The 21652-nt window shown below is 43.2% G+C and overlaps 1 protein-coding gene across 2 annotated transcripts in view; it reads left to right on the forward strand.

The window, feature by feature from the left end:
• The window catches only part of LOC133559355 (cGMP-dependent protein kinase 2), a 133222-nt gene that overhangs the window by 62064 nt on the left and 49506 nt on the right, over positions 1 to 21652 (forward strand). For both annotated transcript variants that reach the window (XM_061911055.1, XM_061911056.1), the window contains exons 9-12: positions 3018 to 3112; positions 3805 to 3873; positions 8968 to 9066; positions 9136 to 9283. In XM_061911055.1, coding sequence (XP_061767039.1) covers positions 3018 to 3112; positions 3805 to 3873; positions 8968 to 9066; positions 9136 to 9283 — 411 coding nt within the window. The remainder of the gene's footprint in view (positions 1 to 3017; positions 3113 to 3804; positions 3874 to 8967; positions 9067 to 9135; positions 9284 to 21652) is intronic.

The following is a 21652-nucleotide window of genomic DNA, read 5'->3' on the forward strand; positions in this document are numbered from 1 at the left end:
GGTCTGCTTAAGCAGAATTGAGTATGGCCAAATAAAATTGACTCAGAGATGTAATGATAATACAAGATTTAACAACTGTACAACAGTTGTTGTAATCAGCTCATTTTTAAATATTCCAGTGAAAAAAAATATGTTATTATTAAATCAATCAATATCTATTAACACACAAAAGTACGGAAAATTGATACTGTTGACAACCGGTATTGATTCCCACATACTGGGAATTGGTACATACCGGTTCAAATGTGAATGGTACCCATGGATCAATACAAAAAACTGAAAATGCACAGCAAAACAAATAAAGAACAAATGGGCAGACTCTGGAGCCCCCATATCTGAACAAATTCTAAAAAAAACGCTAAAAGAGATGAGATTTAAATAAAGAAAAGCTAAACGAGCGCGGGCATTACACCTAAATAGAAAAAGATTAAGTTAAAATCGACTAAGGAAAGCAATCGTGGACTATGGATGATTGGATAAAAGTCATATTCAGGGATGAATCGCAAATCTGTGTCAGGAAAGGTGTTTTTGTTTAAAGTTTTGTTTAGTGCCAGTCCAATGAGATTTATAAGGACTGCCAGAAGAAAACATAAACATTTTCACATTCATTGAAGATACGCAGCTGCATGTCAGGTAATGGCACTGCGGAGATGGCTTAAATAAATGCACAAGTTTACCTTGACATTTTGGACACATATCTTAATCCATCAATCAAAAGGATGTTTGGAGATGATGACTTACTTTTTTAAGATAATAATGCATCTTGCAATAAAGCAAAAATTAAAAATTAAAACTTCACTTGAAAGTAAGATTTGTAAAGTCAATGTGCTGGCCTGCAAAAAGGATTTTAATCCAAGTGAAAATCTGTGGTGGAATTGAAGAAAATAATCCATGATAAAACAGCAACCTGCATAAATGATCTGACAATCAATCAGAGAGAAAATGGAAAAAAGATTGATGGAGAGCACTGTTTGTCACTCGCTCAGAGACTGCAAGCTGTTATAAAAGCCAGAGGTGGTGCAACAAAGTACTAGTGGTGTTTTGTAGTCTTATTTGTTTGAATGATTTTCATGATTCCATTTTGTTGGAGAGATTGCATATATTCCCTTTGCTTGATCTAAAAATGAAGTTGTCACTGACTACCACCATGTAGTTTTAGTGTTTCTTAGAGCCAGAAACTTGCCATTTGAAATACTTATAATTTTGTGTCATGTCGATCTGCATTTTTTCTACAAAAATTCACGAGTGAATAAATATTCTTTATATCGAGTGATCAGTGTTGCCACAGTTACAGTACTTTGAAAAAATAATCAGATTCCTGCTTACTCTTATAAAAAGTAATTTAATTACTTTATAGGTGAGTTGCAATCACGTGACTTAGAGGCACTTCCGAGCACATTTTGGTTTCATGCGATGGTCTAAGCCCCGTTAGGCCACTGTTTATTAAAGTTAAAGTACCAATTATTAACCTGAATCAGTGCCGATCTAGGCCTATTTTGAAATGTTTAGAGGAAAGTATAAAAGCGATCACAGAAAAAATGTTAAATCAAAAATATATTTTTTTAAAGATTTAAAACCTTTATCATCATCAAGGGGTTCCTGCTAGCTCACTTCACTTGACACAGTATTTAGAGAAGAAAAGATTGGAGGCACATCTTGTCTTTACATCCAAGGGTTCCACAAATGAAAGCAATAATCCGTGAAAGAGAAAATTGGACGTATTCGTGTGTCGCTAAGTAACGTATTTGATTGACATACCGAGTGCCATGCTGCTGGTATAGTGGCATAAATGAGAAAAAGGATACGTTTGTTTGAAGTTAATTTCCTGCTACAAATTAGTCTCATCTGCAATTCATTTCTGCAATTGTTTTTATTATGTGATGTATATTTTGTTGTATTATTTAGCTGAATATGTCCCTGTTGTTCAGCATGAATGTTTGCCAGCGATATCAGGATATAGTATACGCGGTTGAGCCTACGAGAGATTTATTCATCTAGTTTATTGATACTATTAGGGATAATTTGTTGATGCTAACAAAAATCAATAAATACACTATAATGTGGTCATACTTGGTGAATAAAGCACTTTGCTGTCCTGCACAACAACAACAACAACTAAGCTTTTAGTTTCTGTTATTTAAATCGATAAAGAAACAACATAATCTATGCAACATTTGGACCAAAGAAACATAATTACATGTTATGTACAGTAGACCACTCGGAGGTGTTTTAAATGTCGACAAAAAAAAATCATGATATGACCCCTTTATGCGCCTTACATTCCAGTGTGCCTTTTAAATTAAAATATCATCGGGAGTGCGTTTTATAATCTGGTGCAATGGATTATGGATTATGGTTAAAAAAAATACGGTAACTATAATGTAAACAACACATGTACTGTAATCACATTTTATACTGTAGCAGAAAAAAGTAATAGTAATAATGACACAGAAGTACAAAAGTAAGTAGGAGTAATAATGTAGAAGTAAAAGTGCAGAATTAATGAAATACCAAAAACATGTCTCGTCCTTCCATTATCTGAACATATTCCAATTAAAATCACCAGACCCGCACAGTAGAAAATCATGGTCTGATCAGTGGCATATTTGGGGGTCTAAAGCAGTCATCGGGGCTAACCACATAATAAAAACAACATCATTTAGCATGTTGTTATAAACAGCCATGGCATCTGCACATTACTGCCTCGTGATTTCACCTATACCAACGTTTACTGTACGACTATCGATAGAAATCGGACAATAAACTGCAGACAAATAAACTGCAGACAAATATTAAATGGGGTTCAGTATTTGAAAACAACAATTTGGCAAAATGCAAGTTATCTCCTTTTTGTTCTTGCTACCGTGTTAATGAGCAACCTGGATTAATATTGAGCAGAGCTCAAGAAGTAAAAAATAAAGTCAGTGCCTCACCAGCCATTAACCTGACTGCACATCTCTAATGTAAGCATACCATTATTGAATTTGATTTACTTAATGAGACACATTTGTTTGAAGGTGATAGTTACACAAAGCACAGAAGGCTTTTCCGAGCCTCAGGAAATTAAGACCCTTGGAGTCGGAGACTACTTTGGAGAGAAAGCACTCATCAGGTAGGTGAATATGTATGTTTTTAGTCCTTTATATTACATATAGGGCCTGTCCTTATATGATAAAAATACCAAGCGCTAAAGGGCGTGTGCAAATTATGATATTGTGTGTACTGTTCGTGGTTGGGTGTGTGGTGTGTGATCTACTAAGACGGTGCATGTGCAAATCTATTTAAATTATATTTGTATGTGTACTATGCGGCGTTCACCAAGGAAACACTTATTTACTGCACATTCAATGTTATCATGGTCCTACCTGTGGAGTTTTGCCTTGTTTAGAGGCATGCAAGCAATGGAATACCATTTTTGGGCCATTACAGAGTCCTGCAGTGTGATCCTTTTAAACGGGCTGGAGGTGCATCCAGGGAGCCACTGGCACTGTTTGCGAGCAGACACAGGAAAATGCTTATTGCAAAATTTTTTTTTTCATATACAGTATATGAAAAGACAAGATTAGTTATTTGCTTCTAACAAATAAATACAACACAGCCACTTTGATAATGCCACTACTTGAGAGGTTAAAAACATGTGTTCTACACCAATCCCTCAGAGAAATTAAACTCTAAAGCAGTTTGCATGTTCTCCCCTTCATTCGGTTAGTTTATACAGGTTTTTTTCCCCAATATTGTGCATTTAGTAGTTGGATTGCTCTACCTTGGCCATATTAATGGTTGATACTTTCTGTATCGTTGCAGTGAAGATCTTCGCTCAGCCAACATCATCTGCAATGAGAATGACACACGCTGTCTAGTGGTGGACAGAGAGTGAGTATCTGGTTTGTCACGTATATCAAATCCTAAAGTGTACCTGGTTTCGAGTATAACCGGCTAATTTAAAGCAGTCCATACAGGAATTCACAATGTCGCGATCGCACCAATCCCTGTGAATTATGTGCAGCCTCGCAACTTTGTCCAATACCCGCAGCACACACGTAAACTTTCTAATCAAAACTTATGTTTCCTATGTTGCTGAAGCAGAAAGAACAATGTATCACAATACAACAAGTCTTGATTGCTCAAACTGCACAATTAAGAGAGACAGATTTATTCATTATGGCATCAGGGCAGGCTATTCAACTAAAGCTTTTCATTTGGCCCACCAAATAACCCCCAAATAGGCTTGATTAAACCATTTAAACTAGGGTTTCTCATGCATGCAGTACTCCCGCCACCCAACAGCGAGGCATATGTTTCACAATGAAGCAGCAGTGGGGTGAGTAGACGAAGACTCATTCTAACCAAATATGGCATAAAAATAATAATATGGCAAATATCGACCCTGAAAATAAAATGTAAATATATAGCAAACATCAAACATAACAGCAGCTGAACCAGCAAGTATGAATGTTCTCCCCTGAGCCAGCACTTGAGGCATTGTTTTCTGTCGGACAGCCACTTTGTGATGTCTTTTGTTTTCGTGGTTGTGTTTTTTGGCTGAGTAGTTATAACTCTCTGGCAATCAAAGTGCATTTAATACATGTAGCACTAAATCTGACCAGTAGAGGACAATAACGCTACACCTTAGGTTTATTTGTGTGCAAAGTTTACTGTGGATGTTAAATTGCTGTATGTGTCAACATCTGTAGTTTATTGTGTGAATGTATTAACACTAAACCCTCTATTTTATTTATGCAAAAGACACAATGGAGTCATTTTGTAATGTTTATCTTATGTTTCTATTTTCAGTCTTACAAACCTAAATTTAGGAAGAATTGTAAAGAAATAAAACTGAGGAAGGAAAATAATTCTAAAGAAAGAACAACAGTCCTCATCAAAACTTCTGGAGCTTCTGTTAATTTATGTTAACGGTTAACTTTCTGTCTAGCTGCACACGCTGGAAACAAGTAGCAAGGGTAGAATAATGAATTTAGTGACAATGGATTGTGAAAGCCGATGTGTTTACTTTGCTGTTAAGTAAACTTAATCTCAAAGGAATAAAACCTGCGAAGGCACTTTCTGACAAAAATCCAAATTTCCATGTTTGACCCCTAAGCCATTTTGCCCTTGAACCTGCAGCCCTCTTTATTATGTAGCTGAATAGCCCTGCTTTACGGAAATGCAAATGTATTAATAATCAGATAATACATGAGCCAGATTTTAGCATAGTTGTTCATCTGTCATCCTCCCGCATACTTCCTGTTCCTGTCTACAGCGCTAAGCCTTGTGGGTAATGAAGATTAATAAAAAAAAAAAAAATGTTGCAACTTTCTGAAAAATATGCAGCAAATACAGGCATTTTAGGCGATGATAATCGCACAAAAAGCCCGCGAAATCATGAATGGACTGTTAAAGTTCAAGCAGCGTGTATATAAAACGTTGATGGAATGCTACAGTGGTGACTCCTATTAGCCGTATTTTCCAAGCTTTTATCATCTTTTAAAATCCTTTAAAAAAAGACATGTGCTCTTGTCTCTCATAATGACCTGTAAATGATGGGCAAAAGTCTCCCCTAAAAAAGGTAGTTTCCCCCCAGAGCCACTTCGAGGCAGGCATATATAAGGGGGCCTTCAGATATGTGAAAGGGGCATCATGTCTACATGCTGTTCCATCATGCTCCAGCTCTTTTATTCTGTGCTAATACAGTAGTAACGTTGCCTTCTTCATAGAAGACCTGATTTACTAAGATGCAAATACCACACACTAAGCAGCTTGTACAATCAATAAAATGTGTATTATTAGTGGGCATGTTGCATGTGATTTACTATGACTGTACAATTGAAAGTGGTGTAGACCGCCTTATTTAAATGTGGATTTTGCCTGTACGGTACAGGGCAACACCTTGGAGACACTCTCACTTACTGCACATTCATGTTATCATGCTCCTACCTGTGGCGTTTTGCTATGTTTTCAAACATGCAGGAGACATCTACCACTTTTAATGGAAGCAGTTCTGCAGAGCAACTAGCCAGCCACCTGTTAAGTGGGATTAATCTACTATATCTTTCATCATTGCCTCTTTCAGGCCCAAAAAAGTACTCAATGTCGGGCCATCTTTCTGCTGAGATTACAAGTACTAGCTATATTCCTCTTTGTAATCTCTGATTGTCTAGTCCTAGTGTCATTGGAGCTGACGTGTACAACTACTGTATGTTCGAGAAGCTAGTGATACGATTAGTCTGTCGTACAGTATGTGTTTACTCGGCCTGTTGCGAGGCAGCTCCTTCAGATTGACTCTCCTTTTGCGAGTCAATTTGAAGGGCACCGGGAATACACTTAACTACAAAATCCAAAACCAGTGAAGTTGGCACATTGTGTAAATGGTCAAAAAATCATTTACATATCCTTTTCAACTTATATTCAATTGAATAGACTACGAAGACAAGATATTGAATGTTCGAACTGAGAAATTTACACTTTTTGTTGCAGGCATCAAATTCCAAATGAGCTAAGATTTGCAAAAAATAACAATGTTTTCCGGTTCGGACGTTAAGTATCTTGTCTTTGCAGTCTATTCATTAAATATAAATTAAAAAGGATTTGCAAATCATTGTATTCTATTTTTATTAACAATTTACACAATGTGCCGACTTTTGTATAAAAAACGATTCACAATAGCGAGCCGTTCGTTTGGGAGTCGTTCTTTTATGCACATTACAGTTACAGCATCACCTGACTGGCAACATGACTGGAAAATGAGTCACAGTCAAAGGTAACTTTGCAGCATTTGGATTCCCTTTGTTTTCATTTTTTATTTATAATTTATATTAGGTGAGGGATCAGACAAAGAGCAGCTTAAATACCTTTATAAAAAGTAAGAGTCCATGGTTCTCGCCCGGGAAAGGGTGGAGTGCCATCTCCAACTTGGGGAGGAGATTTTGCCCAAGTGGAGGACTTCAAGTACCTTGAAGTCTTGCTCACGAGTGGGGGAAGAGTGGATCGTGAGATCGACAGGCGGATCAGTGCGGCGTCTTCAGTAATGTGGACGCTGTATCGATCCGTTGTGGTGAAGAAGGAGCTGGGCCGGAAGGCAAAGCTCTCAATTTACAGGTCGATCTACGTTCCCATCCTCACCTATGGTCATGAGCTTTGGGTTATGACCGAAAGGACAAGATTACGGGTACAAGCGGCCGAAATGAGTTTCCTCCGCCAGGTGGCGGGTCTCTCCCTTAGAGATAGGATGAGAAGCGCTGTCATCCAGGAGGAACTCAAAGTAAAGCTGCTGCTCCTCCACATCGAGAGGAACCAGATGAGGTGGTTTGGGCATCTGCTCAGGATGCCACCGGAACGCCTCCTTAGGGGGAGGTGTTTGGGGCACGTCCGACCGGCAGGAGGCCAAGGGGAAGACCCAGGACAAGTTGGGAAGACTATGTCTCCCGGCTGGCCCGGGAACGCATCGGGATCCCCCGGGAGGAGCTGGACAAAGTGGCTGGGGAGAGGGAAGTCTGGGCTTTTTTGTTCAGGCTGCTGCCCCCGCAAACCGACCATGAATAAGCGGAGGAAAATGGATGGATGGATTTATATTCTTATTTGGATTAACTTTTCTGGTTCATTGTTCTGACGTAGTTTGTGTGTACACACACTAGGCAGGCTAGTAAAATTTTGTATCCGCATTTTTATTCTATCTTAATTTTTGCTCAGTTTGATGTATACTTTTTATACATATAAATACATAATATTCTTACTTATAACTAATGGGTTTTGTCTGTATTAAAAGGCTCTTGTGCTACAAAGTTTGTTTCCGTGAGTGAAAATTCTAAATTGTGATGTCACTGTTAAAGCATAAGGATATGTCACCACCGTACGTAATATTTACAATGAAAACACAATAAAAATAAAATCAAAGTCAATATTTTGGAACAATTCCCACCAATAGATTAATATTTGTTTATTTCTATGAATGTTCTCATTCATCCAGGTCATTGCTATCTCAGGGCATTCAATTGATCGCAACTGGACTGTTTGGTTTGTCTTAGAGGCTTCATCAGTTAGTGCTCATGGACTTACATTGGTCAGATCTAGTCCAGTGGCTGGTGCCAAAACCCCAAATATTTATAATCCAAAACCAGGAGGATGTGCCTGGACAAGGATTGTTTCGCCCTATTAATACCAATATTTGTATAGAATGTTCTAATCCACATCTTATTTTTTAACTGCTACTAGTAATTTGTTTTCATTGATTAAAAAACAGTATAATAAGAAGTGAAGTGACTTAAAATCATATAGCGCTTTTTTTCTCTAGTGACTCGATCAAAGCGCTTTACATTGTGAAACCCAATCTCCAAGTTACATTTAAACCATTGTAGGTGGCACTGGGAGCAGATGGGTAAAGTGTCTTGCCCAAGAACACAAGGGCAGTGACTAGGATGGCGGAAGCGGGGATCAAACCTGGAACCCTCAAGTTGCTGGCACATCCACACTACCAACCAAGCTATACCGTCTAAACTAAAGTAACGAGCAAGTCTTTTTACCGCTCTTTGAAACGAAAGGCTCCTCAAGATCCGATTCCCTTCAAAGAGCAAATAATTGAATCTCTAATGGGAACTGGTGGGAAACAGAACATTTTATTGAAATTTAGAGTTGTTCTTTGGCTTTATTTTATCAAAATACATTGTGAAATGTTAGTGTGGGGCAGTGACTGCAATACAGATGGCTACACTGCTTACATAAAAGTGTAGGCTACGGGAGTTTGTGTCTGTGTTTGTTTTTCGCAAAACCGCCCATTCAAGCACTACAGTCTACTAAGCTGTGCTTGTGCATGTGTAAACACTTTTGTGTTGATAATAGTAAAACCTTCCATGTGCATCATCTCTTTTTTGACAAAGTAAGTGTGTCATTGTTTCAGTTGTTCAAAGCGTTTAACTTCTTTGCATATTTGTGTGACAGGTAAAAGAAATTGACAGCTTTTTACTTTCTCTCCAGTAACTTCAACCAGATGGTAGGAACCTATGAAGAACTTCAGGCTTACTTGAAGGAATATGTGGAAGAACTTTCCAGGAGTGATCAGAGGAGAAATGCTCTGTGAGTGTAAGAAAACATATTCTCTATTGTGGGAAATTATTTGAGTATAGTTTCGTATTGCTGTCTCAGGCCACATTCACCACAGATTGATTCCGCTGAGGCCCGAGAGCTCATACGTATAAAGGAGAGGATTATGCTCCTGCCACATAATCAGCCATTCCAGGATCTGCAGGTCATAGCGACTCTCGGCATGGGAGGATTTGGACGAGTGGAACTAGTGAGTTAAAATATTTTTATTGTAATACTGGTACTAGTAGCTTTCAGCTAACGCGCCACCCTAATGAGCATACGGTATAGAAAATGGATGGATAGATACTGGTACTATTGTACTTACCATTTGAACTTGAGCTGTCCTTGTCTGATATTGATATAAGATATCAGGCTGACAGCAATCATAAGTCATTTACCAAAGGTAAACAAGGTAGGCTAAAAATTAGTAGCAGCTAACAGCTACACAGCAGTTAAGCACACAATAGCACACAAGTTAGACATGCATAAAAAGTGTTCCTAATTAAACAATATTGCAGTATAAACATCACATTTGTCAATATAAATATGTTTAAAATAAGTATTGTAGCATATTACTTAACAGTATCCAAAGCAGAAGTGTATTAAAAAATATTCAGTAACAAACGTTTCCGCATCTTTCAACTTACTGTGTCATGAGATTAACTTCATGAATTATTGTGGCCTCTAAGTGATGCCAGAAGAACAATTACCACTCTACTTCAACTTAAAGATAGCATATGTCCATTGCAAATGATTAATGATAAATAGGTTAGTGTTTTTCATACCTACCATTGTTCTATGTTTGACTATTTTTCACTTGATCAACCTTTTTCAAGCATTCCACAAGTATGTATGATTTACTGCTGATATAATATTACATCCATATCTGTGTCAGCCAAGACCCAAAACTCCATTATCAGTATCGTATCCGAAGTGTAAAAAGTTGTCACAACACCTCCAGTTTGAACTTTCCAAATGTGACAATCACTCATCCACGGTTACGGTCATGAAGTAAAGCAATAAAAAAAAAAAATCCAAATTTGACTACAAAGTCAAAAATAAAAGAAGACTTTTAATTTATTTGCTCTATATGCATTACAGAAAACAGACGGTGAATTGTTATTGTGACCACAGAAGAACAGAAATGAAGTGTCGTCATTTCTAGAGCGGCCGGGCCAGAAACCTGAGGGTTGCAGGTTCGCTTCCCACCTATTGACATCCAAATCGCTGCCGTTGTGTCCTTGGCCAGGGCACTTCACCCTTTGCCCCCGGTGCCGCTCACACTGGTGAATGAATGATGAATGAATGATTGGTGGTGGTCGGAGGGGCCGTAGGCGCAAACTGGCAGCCACGCTTCCGTCAGTCTATCCCAGGGCAGCTGTGGCTACAGATGTAGCTTGCCACCACCAGGTGTAAATGAATGATGGGTTCCCACTTCTCTGTGAGCGCTTTGAGTATCTAACAATAGAAAAGCCCGATATAAATCTGATCCATTATTATTATTATTATTATTATTTAAATACAGCAGATGAAAGGTATAATAGAACAGGTGACACATGGATTTTTTATTCAGGTAAAAAACATTTCATCATAAATGTGCAGGTAAAAGGATAAGTATTTGATGTCCTGCTAATTGTGTTAGTCTATATTGTATATAAAGCTGTGAGGTGCATGCAGTAAGGTGCATGGCTGGTGAGGCACTGACTTTTAAAAACATTCTAAATATGTGTGCTTTAAATAGTGTTAGTGCAGATTGGTCATTAAGGGAAAAACACAACAATTAAAGAGAATAATTCACTTAAAGCAGCACTCAGTAACTTTTCAGCCTTCGTAAAATATTTTCATCATGCATTTAAAACTTGTTGAATGACACATCTGTCATGGCCTTGTGGGGTCTGTATCGCTTTACGGCATACGTCAGTCCCCCTTTCCCTATTCGTTAATAAGAAGGAATTCGATGCAAATTTAATTTTTTCTTAATCAGAATTTTTACTGGAACGCCCCTTGTGGTCGGATTTCAGAGCCGGAAAGTTGAAGCATTGTCACCACCCCTAAGTTAGTTTCAAAGATGGCTGCTCTGGATGTAAACAATGATGTCTGCTTATATACTATCCATTACTAGCACTTTGGATGAGTGTTGGTCGCAGTAAATCCATCATAAACAGTGTATTCTTGTACGCTTATAGATGGTAACGTCACTGTAGTGTAAATTACTTTTATTTCATATGGTGTATGTGCAAAAGGTAGAGGACAGCCTTTAAATTAGGTAAAAAGGAAGACTATCAAGAACTCAGGAGAGAAATTCAATGCAAGATTAGAAACGACAAAAAGGAATGGCTGGAAAAAACAATGTGGAAAGGTGGACTATAATATGCAGAAAAAGTCTTAAGAATTGTACCAACAGATTCAAAAAGTGAAAACATCTAACTTCAAACCCAGCCAAATGTGCATCAAGAGTAGGGAATAAATCACACTGACAGAACCAAAAGATATTCTGATGAGATGGAATAGATATGTTGAGAACCCCTTCAATGACGACTTCTTTAAGACAAATGATGTACGGCAACACACAGAATTTGATCATGAACCACCACTACTAATGAGTGAAATAAAAATGGCCATCACACATTTGAAAGATGGAAAATCGCCTGGACTATATAATATCCCAGCAGAACTACCGTAAGTAAAAATAGCAGGAAGTCTACTAAAGTAAAACATAAGCTCTGTGAAGGAATATGGAAATAATGTGAATGGCTATATGATTGGCAAAAGCAAGAATTCGTCATGCTGCACAAAAACGGGAGCACCAAAGATGGTAACAATTACAGATCAATTGCCCTAATCAGCCATACTACTAAAGTCATGCTAATCATAATTCTCAACAGACTAAAAGCATAACAGAGGGTTTCTCTTCCACAGATTAGATTTTGCCCAAAAAAATGTGTGTATTAGGCCATATTTAGACAAATGTTTGTGTTAGGGAAAACAATGCCCCCCTTTTTTAGTTGTTTACTCTAAACCAACATCATAATTGCTCCTTCATTTAAGATGTCCAACACAAATTTATGAACACTCATTAAGGTGAGTTGAGTTCATGAAAAGTTTTACAGCACATAGCCATTATTGTTCCTAAATGAAAAAGGCAAATTATATTCATCTATTACATAAAAAAACAATACACAAGCAAACATTTGTGCTGCATGATAAATAATTCTGCAAACATTATATTGGCAGCATGCTTACAAACATAATCAGGCATCCTAGGGATAGGTACATTTCACATTTGAACCAATACGGTACCTATTCTTGCAACCTGGGAATCTATACCGGTATTTCAGGGTATACATTTTCAGGGGGAAAAAAATATATAACAAACCAGGGTGCCCGCCTTCCGCCCGAATACAACTCAGATAGTCTCCAGCAACCCCCGTGACCCCAAAAGGGACAAGCTGTAGAAAATGGATGGATGGATATGCAATATATCCACAATTAGAGGAATGCTCATACATCTTAAACAAACATGAACAAAAATATAAACACTTTGTTTTGGCTCCCCTTTTGAACTAAAAAATCTACAACTTTTACTATATACACAAAATACCTATTCCTCTCAAATATTGTTCACAAATCTGTCTAAATCTGTGTGAGTGAGCGCTTCTTATTTGCCAAAATATTCCATCCCACCTCACAGGTGTGGCATATCAAGCGAGTTATTGCACAGGTGTGCCTTAGGCTGTCCGCAATAAAAGGCAACTCTGAAATGTGCTTTATTGGGGTCTGGAGGGTCAGAAAAGCAGTCAGTATCTGGTGTGACCACCATTTGCCGCACGCAATGCAACACATAGGGTTGATCCGATTTTTAATTGTGGCCTGTATAATGTTGGTCCACTTTTTCTTCAATTGCTGTGCGAAGTTGCCTGATATTGGCAGGAACTGGAACACGCTGTCGTATACTTTTGGGTGACATGTACGGTAAGTATGCTGGCCATGCAAGAACTGGGATATTTTCAGGTTCCAGGAATTGTGTACAGATGTACAGCAACATAGGGCCATCATTCTGCAACATGAGGTGATGTACAAACCCCGTTTCCATATGAGTTCGGAAATTGTGTTAGATGTAAATATAAACAGAATACAATGATTTGCAAATCCGTTTCAACCCATATTCAATTGAATGTACTACAAAGACAAGATATTTGATGTTTAAACCCATAAACTTTTTTTTTTTTGTTGCAAATAATAACTAACTTAGAATTTCATGGCTGCAACACGTGCCAAAGTAGTTGGAAAAGGGCATGTTCACCACTGTGTTACATCACCTTTTCTTTTAACAACACTCAATAAACGTTTGGGAACTGAGGAAACTAATTGTTGAAGCTTTGAAAGTGGAATTCTTTCCCATTCTTGTTTTATGTAGAACTTCAGTCGTTCAACAGTCCGGGGTCTCCGCTGTCGTATTTTACGCTTCATAATGCGCCACACATTTTGGATGGGAGACAGGTCTGGACTGCAGGTGGTTCAGGAAATTACCCGCACTCTTTTTTTACGAAGCCACGCTGTTGTAACACGTGCTGAATGTGGCTTGGCATTGTCTTGCTGAAATAAGCAGGGGTGTCCATGAAAAAGACGGCGTTTAGATGGCAGCATATGTTGTTCCAAAACCTGTATGTACCTTTCAGCATTAATGGTGCCTTCACAGATGTGTAAGTTACCCATACCTTGGGATCTAATGCACCCCCATACCATCACAGATAATGACTTTTGAACTTTGCGTCGATAACAGTCTGGATGGTTCGCTTCCCCTTTGGTCCGGATGACACGATGTTGAATATTTCCAAAAACAATTTGAAATTTCATGGCTGGCTTAGAGCGTGGACACTCCGTGATCACTTACGACCACCAGACAATTCTGGATGTGGATTGATCGGGCCGTTTTGGACTAAAAGATACGTGTACGTTGGACCACCTCGCTAGCATGGGAATACTTCGCCGGCTACATCCAGCCGCCTTTGACGCAGCGGAGTATAGTACCAGCGGGGGCCGTCTACGGAAGACACGCAAGCGCTGTAATCGGAAGCAGCAACGCGGATGCCGAGCGAGGCTAACAACAAAGCAAAAGGCTAATCCCCACAGAACACCGCTTCCCTCCATCCTGAAGCTGGATTTAAATGGAAGATGATGGAAAATGGAAGTGAGGAGTCAGCTAAATTATAACAAGTTTTTTCTGCTATGACTGTTTCAGAGTTGGACATGCGTTCTACTGATATGGCAAATTATGATGCATTCAGTTTATTGCAGCACCAAGCAAACTATCGGAAAATTCCCGTCATATCAATTCCTTGATATGGTAGTAATTATTTTAAGTGCACTACGCATAATAAACGCAACATTATTAATATTGCTACTACGGATAATTTGATCAAAAACTCTTTAAAACAGCCCATTACCTATAATATAGGCTTTTTAAACATAAGATCATTGTCTCCCAAAACATTATTAGTTAATGAGGTCATTAGAAACAATCTTAACGTCATCGGTCTCAGCGAAACCTGGCTTAAACCAGACGATTTTTTTGCGCTAAATGAGGCATCTCCTCCTAACTATACGAATGCGCATATTGCCCGTCCCCTTAAAAGGGCTGAGGGGGGGGGGGGGTCGCACTAATATACAACGAAAACTTTAACTTTAGTCCTAAACTAAATAATAAATATAAATTGTTTGAGGTGCTTACTATGAGGTCTGTCACACCGCTGCCTCTATACCTGGCTGTTATCTACTGCCCCCTAGGGCCCTATTCGGACTTTATCAATGAATTCTCAGAGTTCGTTGCTGATCTAGTGACGCACGCCGATAATATAATTATGATGTACGACTTTAATATCCATATGAATACCCCATCGGACCCACCGTGCATGGCGTTCCAGACTATAATTGATAGCTGTGGTCTTACACAAATAATAAATGAACCCACGCATCGCAACAGTAATACGATACATCTAGTGCTTGTCAGGGGTATCACCGTTTTCAAAGTTATGATACTCTCGTATACTAAAGTAATGTCCGATCATTAGCTTTTAAAATTCGAGGTTCAGACCCATGTTCAGCAAGCTAATTATGATAATAACTGCTATAGCAGACGCAACATTAATGCTGCCACAACGACAACTCTTGCTGGCCTACTGCCATTCCCAAATTATGCGGGCTCTATTGATAACCTCACTAACAATTTTAACTACGCCCTGCGCGATACCATTGATAGTATAGCACCGCTGAAGGTAAAAAAGGCTCCAAAAAGGCGTACCCCATGGTTTACAGAAGAAACTAGAGCTCAGAAATTAGCATGTAGAAAGCTGGAACGCAAATGGCGCGCGACTAAACTTGAGGTATAACATCAAGCATGGAGTTATAGTTAAATAACTTATAAACGCATGCTTACCTTAGCCAAAGCTAAATATTACTTAAATCTCATCCCCCGTAATAAAAACGATCCTCAATTTTTGTTTAGTACGGTAGCATCGCTAACCCAACAAGGGACTCCTTCCAGTAGCTCCACCCACTCGGCAGATGACTTTATGAAATTCACTAGAAAGGAGATTAAACACAATGCGTCCCAGCTGCAACTGGGTTTTATTAACACAGATACAACTATATACGGCAGATACTTTCCCCCAAAATAGTTTCTCTCGTTTTGATGAAATAACTGTAAGCTTCTTAAGTACCACAGATGCACGCTGGAAACCAGTGAGTCAGGTTTGACAGGTTTTAATATATACGTTGGTTCAACTTAATCTCTTATCATTGACTTTTCAGTCTCTCCAAACAACCGCCTCCTCCTCTGCTGCCCGATCACTGTTAAAAAGACAACAGATGATTAGATTAACGCGTACCACCTGCGACATCTAATCACCTGCCAGCTGCATCTCGCCGTCCTGCCCATGCCACGCCCCCACCTGAGGGTGCGCTGTCTCCAGCCACCCAGAAGGGGTTGCTGATATTCATACCAGCAGGGTGCTAATCACAACCTCCCTCCACATACCTCCACCGCCAGACTTAGACCGGGCACCGTCTGCCCGCACTTACTCCCCCCCCGGCCTGAGCGCGGGAGAGGAAGCCCGCCACGACCATCTGTGCTCCCGGCCTATGGATCACTCTGAAATTGTAGGGTTGTAAAGCGAGATACCACTGGGTGATCCGCGCGTTGGCATCTTTCATGCGGTGGAGCCACTGGAGGGGCTTGTGGTCCGAGCAAAGGCTGAATGGGCGTCCCAGAAGAAAGTACCAAAGGGCACCGACCGCCCACCGGATGGCGGGGCACTCCCTCTCCACCGTGCTGTATCCGACCTCCCTTTCTGACAATTTCCTGCTGATAAACAGGATCGGATGGTCGGGTCCCCCCCCCCCCCCCCCGCTGCTGAGATAAAACGGCTCCCAGTCCTCTGCCCGACGCATCCGCCTGCAAACAAAATGGGATAGAAAAATCAGGCATGTGCAGTATCGGCTCCTCACAAAGTGCTTTCCTTACCTTCTCGAATGCCTGCTGGCACTGTTCTGTCCATTGGACCAGATCTGGGGCACCTTTCCGGGTGAGGTCAGTTAGTGGGCTGGTCAGGTCTGCAAACCGGGGGACAAACCTCCGGTAGTAGCCCAACAGCCCCAAAAACTGCCTCGCCTCTTTTTTTGTCTTCGGGATCGGGCAGGTCGCAACTGCTGCGTTTTTTTCTATCTGAGGTCGCATCTGGCCTTCCCCCAAGTGGTACCCCAGATACTGTACCTCCCTCCGGCCAACCGCGCACTTTGCCGGGTTGGCGGTGAGCCCTGCCCGCCTTAGGGACTCGAGTACCGCTCCCACTCTCTGCATATGCTCCGCCCTGCTGTTCCCCTGGATGATGACATCATCCAGATAGGCGGCGGCATATGGAGCGTGTGGTCGCAGCACCCGGTGCATAAGTCTCTGACATGTGGCGGGCGCACCGAACAAGCCGAACGGAAGGGTCACGAATTGGTATAATCCTTCCGGAGTGGAGAATGACGTTTTTTTCCTTGGACTCTGGAGACAAGGGAATCTGCCAGTAGCCCTTAGTCAAATCCAATGTCGTAAAAAAACCAGCAGTAACCAACCGGTCCAGGAGCTCGTTGACCCGGGGCATTGGATAGGCGTCAAACCGTGACACATCATTCACCTTGCGGTAGTCTACACAGAACCGTACAGACCCATCTTTCTTCCCTACCAGAACTATGGGGCTACACCATGCACTGTGGGACTCTTCGTCCATCCATCCATCATCTTCCGCTTATCCGAGGTCGGGTCGCGGGGTAAGCAGCCAAAGCAGGGAAGCCCAGACTTCCCTCTCCAAGCCACTTCGTCCAGCTCTTCCAGGGGGATCCCGAGGCGTTCCCAGGCCAGCCGGGAGACATAATCTTCCCAATGTGTCCTGGGTCTTCCCCGTGGCCTCCTACCGGTTGGACGTGCCCTAAACACCTCCCTAGGGAGGCGTTCGGGTGAAATCCTGACCAGATGCCCGAGCCACCTCATCTGGCTCCTCTCAATGTGGAGCAGCAGCGGCTTTACTTTGAGTGCCTCCCGGATGGCAGAGCTTCTCACCCTATCTCTAAGGGAGAGCCCCGCCACCCGGCGGAGGAAGCTCATTTCGGCCGCTTGTACCCGTGATCTTATCCTTTCGGTCATGACCCAAAGCTCATGACCATAGGTGAGGATGAGAACGTAGATCGACCGGTAAATTGAGAGCTTTGCCTTCCGGCTCAGCTCCTTCTTCACCACAACGGATCGATACAACGTCCGCATTACTGAAGACGCCGCATCGATCCGCCGGTCGATCTCACGATCCACTCTTCCCCCACTCGTGAACAAGACTCCTAGGTACTTGAAGTCCTCCACTTGGGGCAGTGTCTCCTCCCCAACCTGGAGATGGCACTCCACCTTTTTCCGGGTGAGAACCATGGACTCGGACTTGGAGGTACTGATTCTCATTCCGGTCGCTTCACACTCGGCTGCGAACCGATCCAGTGAGAGCTGAAGATCCCGGCCAGATGAAGCCATCAGGACCACATCATCTGCGAAAAACAGAGACTTAATCCCGCGGCCACCAAACCGGAACCCCTCAACGCCTTGACTGCGTCTAGAAATTCTGTCCATAAAAGTTAATCGGTGACAAAGGACAGCCTTGGCGGAGTCCAACCCTCACTGGAAATGAGTCCGACTTACTGCCAGCAATGCGGACTAAGCTCTGACACCGATCATACAGGGAGCGGACCGCCATAATAAGACAGTCCGGTACCCCATACTCTCTGAGCACTCCCCACAGGACTTCCCGAGGGACACGGTCGAATGCCTTCTCCAAGTCCACAAAGCACATGGGATTTTGCCCAACCAGTCTACACTGGTTGGGCAAAATCCCATGCACCCTCAAGAACTTTGCCGAGAGTATAGAGCTGGTCCACAGTTCCACGGCCAGGACGAAAACCACACTGTTCCTCCTGAATCCGAAGTTCGACTATCCGGCGTAGCCTCCTCTCCAGTACACCTGAATAAACCTTACCGGGAAAGCTGAGGAGTGTGATCCCACGATAGTTGGAACACACCCTCCGGTCCCCCTTCTTAAAAAGAGGGACCACCACCCCGGTCTGCCAATCCAGAGGTACCGCCCCCGATGTCCACGCGATGCTGCAGAGTCTTGTCAACCAAGACAGACCCACAGCATCCAGAGCCTTAAGGAACTCCGGGCGGGGCTCATCCACCCTCGGGGCCTTGCCGCCGAGGAGCTTTTTAACTACCTCAGCAACCTCAGCCCCAGAAATAGGAGAGCCCACCACAGATTCCCCAGGCACCGCTTCAGCAAAGGAAGACGTGTTGGTGGGATTGAGGAGGTCTTCGAAGTATTCCCTTCACCGATCCACAACATCCACAGTCGAAGTCAGCAGAACACCATCCACACCATACACGGTGTTAATAGTGCACTGCTTCCCCTTCCTGAGGCGGCGTATGGTGGTCCAGAATCGCTTCAAAGCCGTCCGGAAGTCGCTTTCCATGGCTTCCCCGAACTCTTCCCATGTCCGAGTTTTTGCCTCAGTGACCGCTAAAGCTGCACACCGCTTGGCCCGTCGGTACCCGTCCACTGCCTCCGGAGTCCTATAAGCCAAAGAACCCGATAGGACTCCTTCTTCAGCTTGACGGCATCTCTCACTGCTGGTGTCCACCAACGGGTTCTGGGATTACCGCCACGACAGGCACCAACAACCTTGCGGCCACAGCTCCAATCAGCCGCCTCGACAATAGAGGTTCGGAACATGGTCCACTCGGACTCAATGTCTCGCACCTCCCTCGTGACATGTTCAAAGTTCTTCCGGAGGTGGGAATTGAAACTCTCTCTGACAGGATACTCTGCCAGACGTTCCCAGCAGACCCTCACAATGCGTTTGGGCCTGCCAGGTCTGTCCGGCATCCTCCCCCACCATCGCAGCCAACTCACCACCAGGTGGTGATCGGTAGAAAGCTCCGCCCCTCTCTTCACCTGAGTGTCCAAATCATGAGGCCGCAAATCCGATGACACAACTACAAAGTCGATCATGGAACTGTGGCCTGGGGTGTCCTGGTGTCATGTGCACATATGGACACCCTTATGTTTGAACGGCGTGGCGCAGTGGGGAGAGTGGCCGTGCGCAACCCGAGCGTCCCTGGTTCAATTCCCACCTAGTACCAACCTCGTCACGTCCGTTGTGTCCTGAGCAAGACACTTCACCCTTGCTCCTGATGTGTGCTGGTTGGCGCCTTGCATGGCAGCTCCCTCCATCAGTGTGTGAATGTGTGTGTGAATGGGTAAATGTGGAAGTAGTGTCAAAGCGCTTTGAGTACCTTGAAGGTAGAAAAGCGCTATACAAGTACAACCCATTTATCATTTAACATGGTGTTCGTTATGGACAATCCGTGACAAGCACAAAAGTCCAATAACAAAACACCACTCGGGTTTAGATTCTTCCCAGTCACGCCTCTCCAGGTTTCACTGTCGTTGCCAACATGAGCGTTGAAGTCTCCTAGTAGGACAAGGGAATCACCCGGCGGAGCACTTTCCAGTACTCCCTCGAGTGTACCCAAAAAGGGTGGGTACTCTGAACTGCTGTTTGGTGCGTAAGCACAAACAACAGTCAGGACCCGTCCCCCCACCCGAAGGCGGAGGGAAGCTACCCTCTCGTCCACCGGGTTGAACTCCAACGTGCAGGCTTTGAGCCGGGGGGCAACGAGAATTTCCACCCCAGCCCGTCGCCTCTCACTGCCGGCAACGCCAGAGTGGAAGAGAGTCCAGTCCCTCTCGAGATAACTGGTTCCAGAGCTCTTGCTGTGCGTCGAGGTGAATCCGACTATATCCAGCCGGAACTTCTCTACCTCTACCTTCTCTAGCTCAGGCTCCTTCCCCCCCAGTGAGGTGACGTTCCACGTCCCAAGAGCTAGCTTCTGTAGCCGAGGATCGGACCGCCAAATGCCCTGCCTTCGGCTGTCGCCCAGCTCACAATGCACCCGACCTCTATGGCCCCTCCTATGAGTGGTGAGCCCATTGGAGGGATGACCCACGTTGCCTCTTTGGGCTGTGCCCGGCCGGGCCCCAGGCGCTCGGCATCGTGCCGCAACTCCGGGCCTGGCTCCAGAGCGGGGCCCCGGTGACCCACGTCCGGGCAAGGGAAATCTGAGTCCATTTTGTTGTAATTCCATAGAAGTCTTTGAGCTGCTCTTTGTCTGATCACTCACCTGGGACCTGTTTGTCTTGGGAGACCCTACCAGGGGGAATGAAAGCCCCCAGACAACATAGCTCCTAGGATCATTGGGACACGCAAACTCCTCTACCACGGTAAGGTAGCAGCTCAGAGAGGAATGTGGGACTCTTCTATCACTCCCAATTCCAACATGGCTTTTAATTCTTCCCGAACTACTTTGCGCTTGTGTTCGGGTAGCCTATAGGGCCGAGACCTCACCGTCATGCCTGTGATGCTGGGTGAGAGTCGTGCGACCTGGCAGGGGAGAGAACACGTCAGCAAAATGTTGCTGCAATTTGGCCACGTCTGCTTTCTGAGACAGCGTAAGATGATTTTCACAGCGGAGAGAGGAGGGCCGGGGGGAGGGGGGAACCTCCGGCCCCAGCTCCTCGCTCTCCGCTATCGCCGTAACCATGGCGATAGTTCTATTCATCCGCTCCACCAACCTATCTGTCTGTGGGTGGTAGACGCTAGTCCGAATAGACTTGATCCCCAATAAACCGTACAGCTCCTTTAACGTGCGTGACATAAAGGACGTGCCCTGGTCAGTTAGAATCTCTTTCGGGATTCCAACTCGGGAGATCATTTGAAACAGTGCCTGCGCGACACTCTTTGCAGAGATGGAGCGCAGTGGCACTGTTTCGGGATAGCGCGTTGCATAATCCACCAGGACTAGTGCAAAGCGATATCCCTGGGTGCTGGGGTGAAATGGCCCGACGAGGTCCATGCCAATTCGTTCAAACGGGACCTCTATGAGTGGTAATGGCCACAAAGGTGCTCTAGGGGTGGCCGCAGGGTTGACTAATTGACAGTC

Source organism: Nerophis ophidion, linkage group LG09 (genome assembly GCF_033978795.1).
Source record: "Nerophis ophidion isolate RoL-2023_Sa linkage group LG09, RoL_Noph_v1.0, whole genome shotgun sequence".
Classification (NCBI taxonomy): Eukaryota; Metazoa; Chordata; class Actinopteri; order Syngnathiformes; family Syngnathidae; genus Nerophis; species Nerophis ophidion.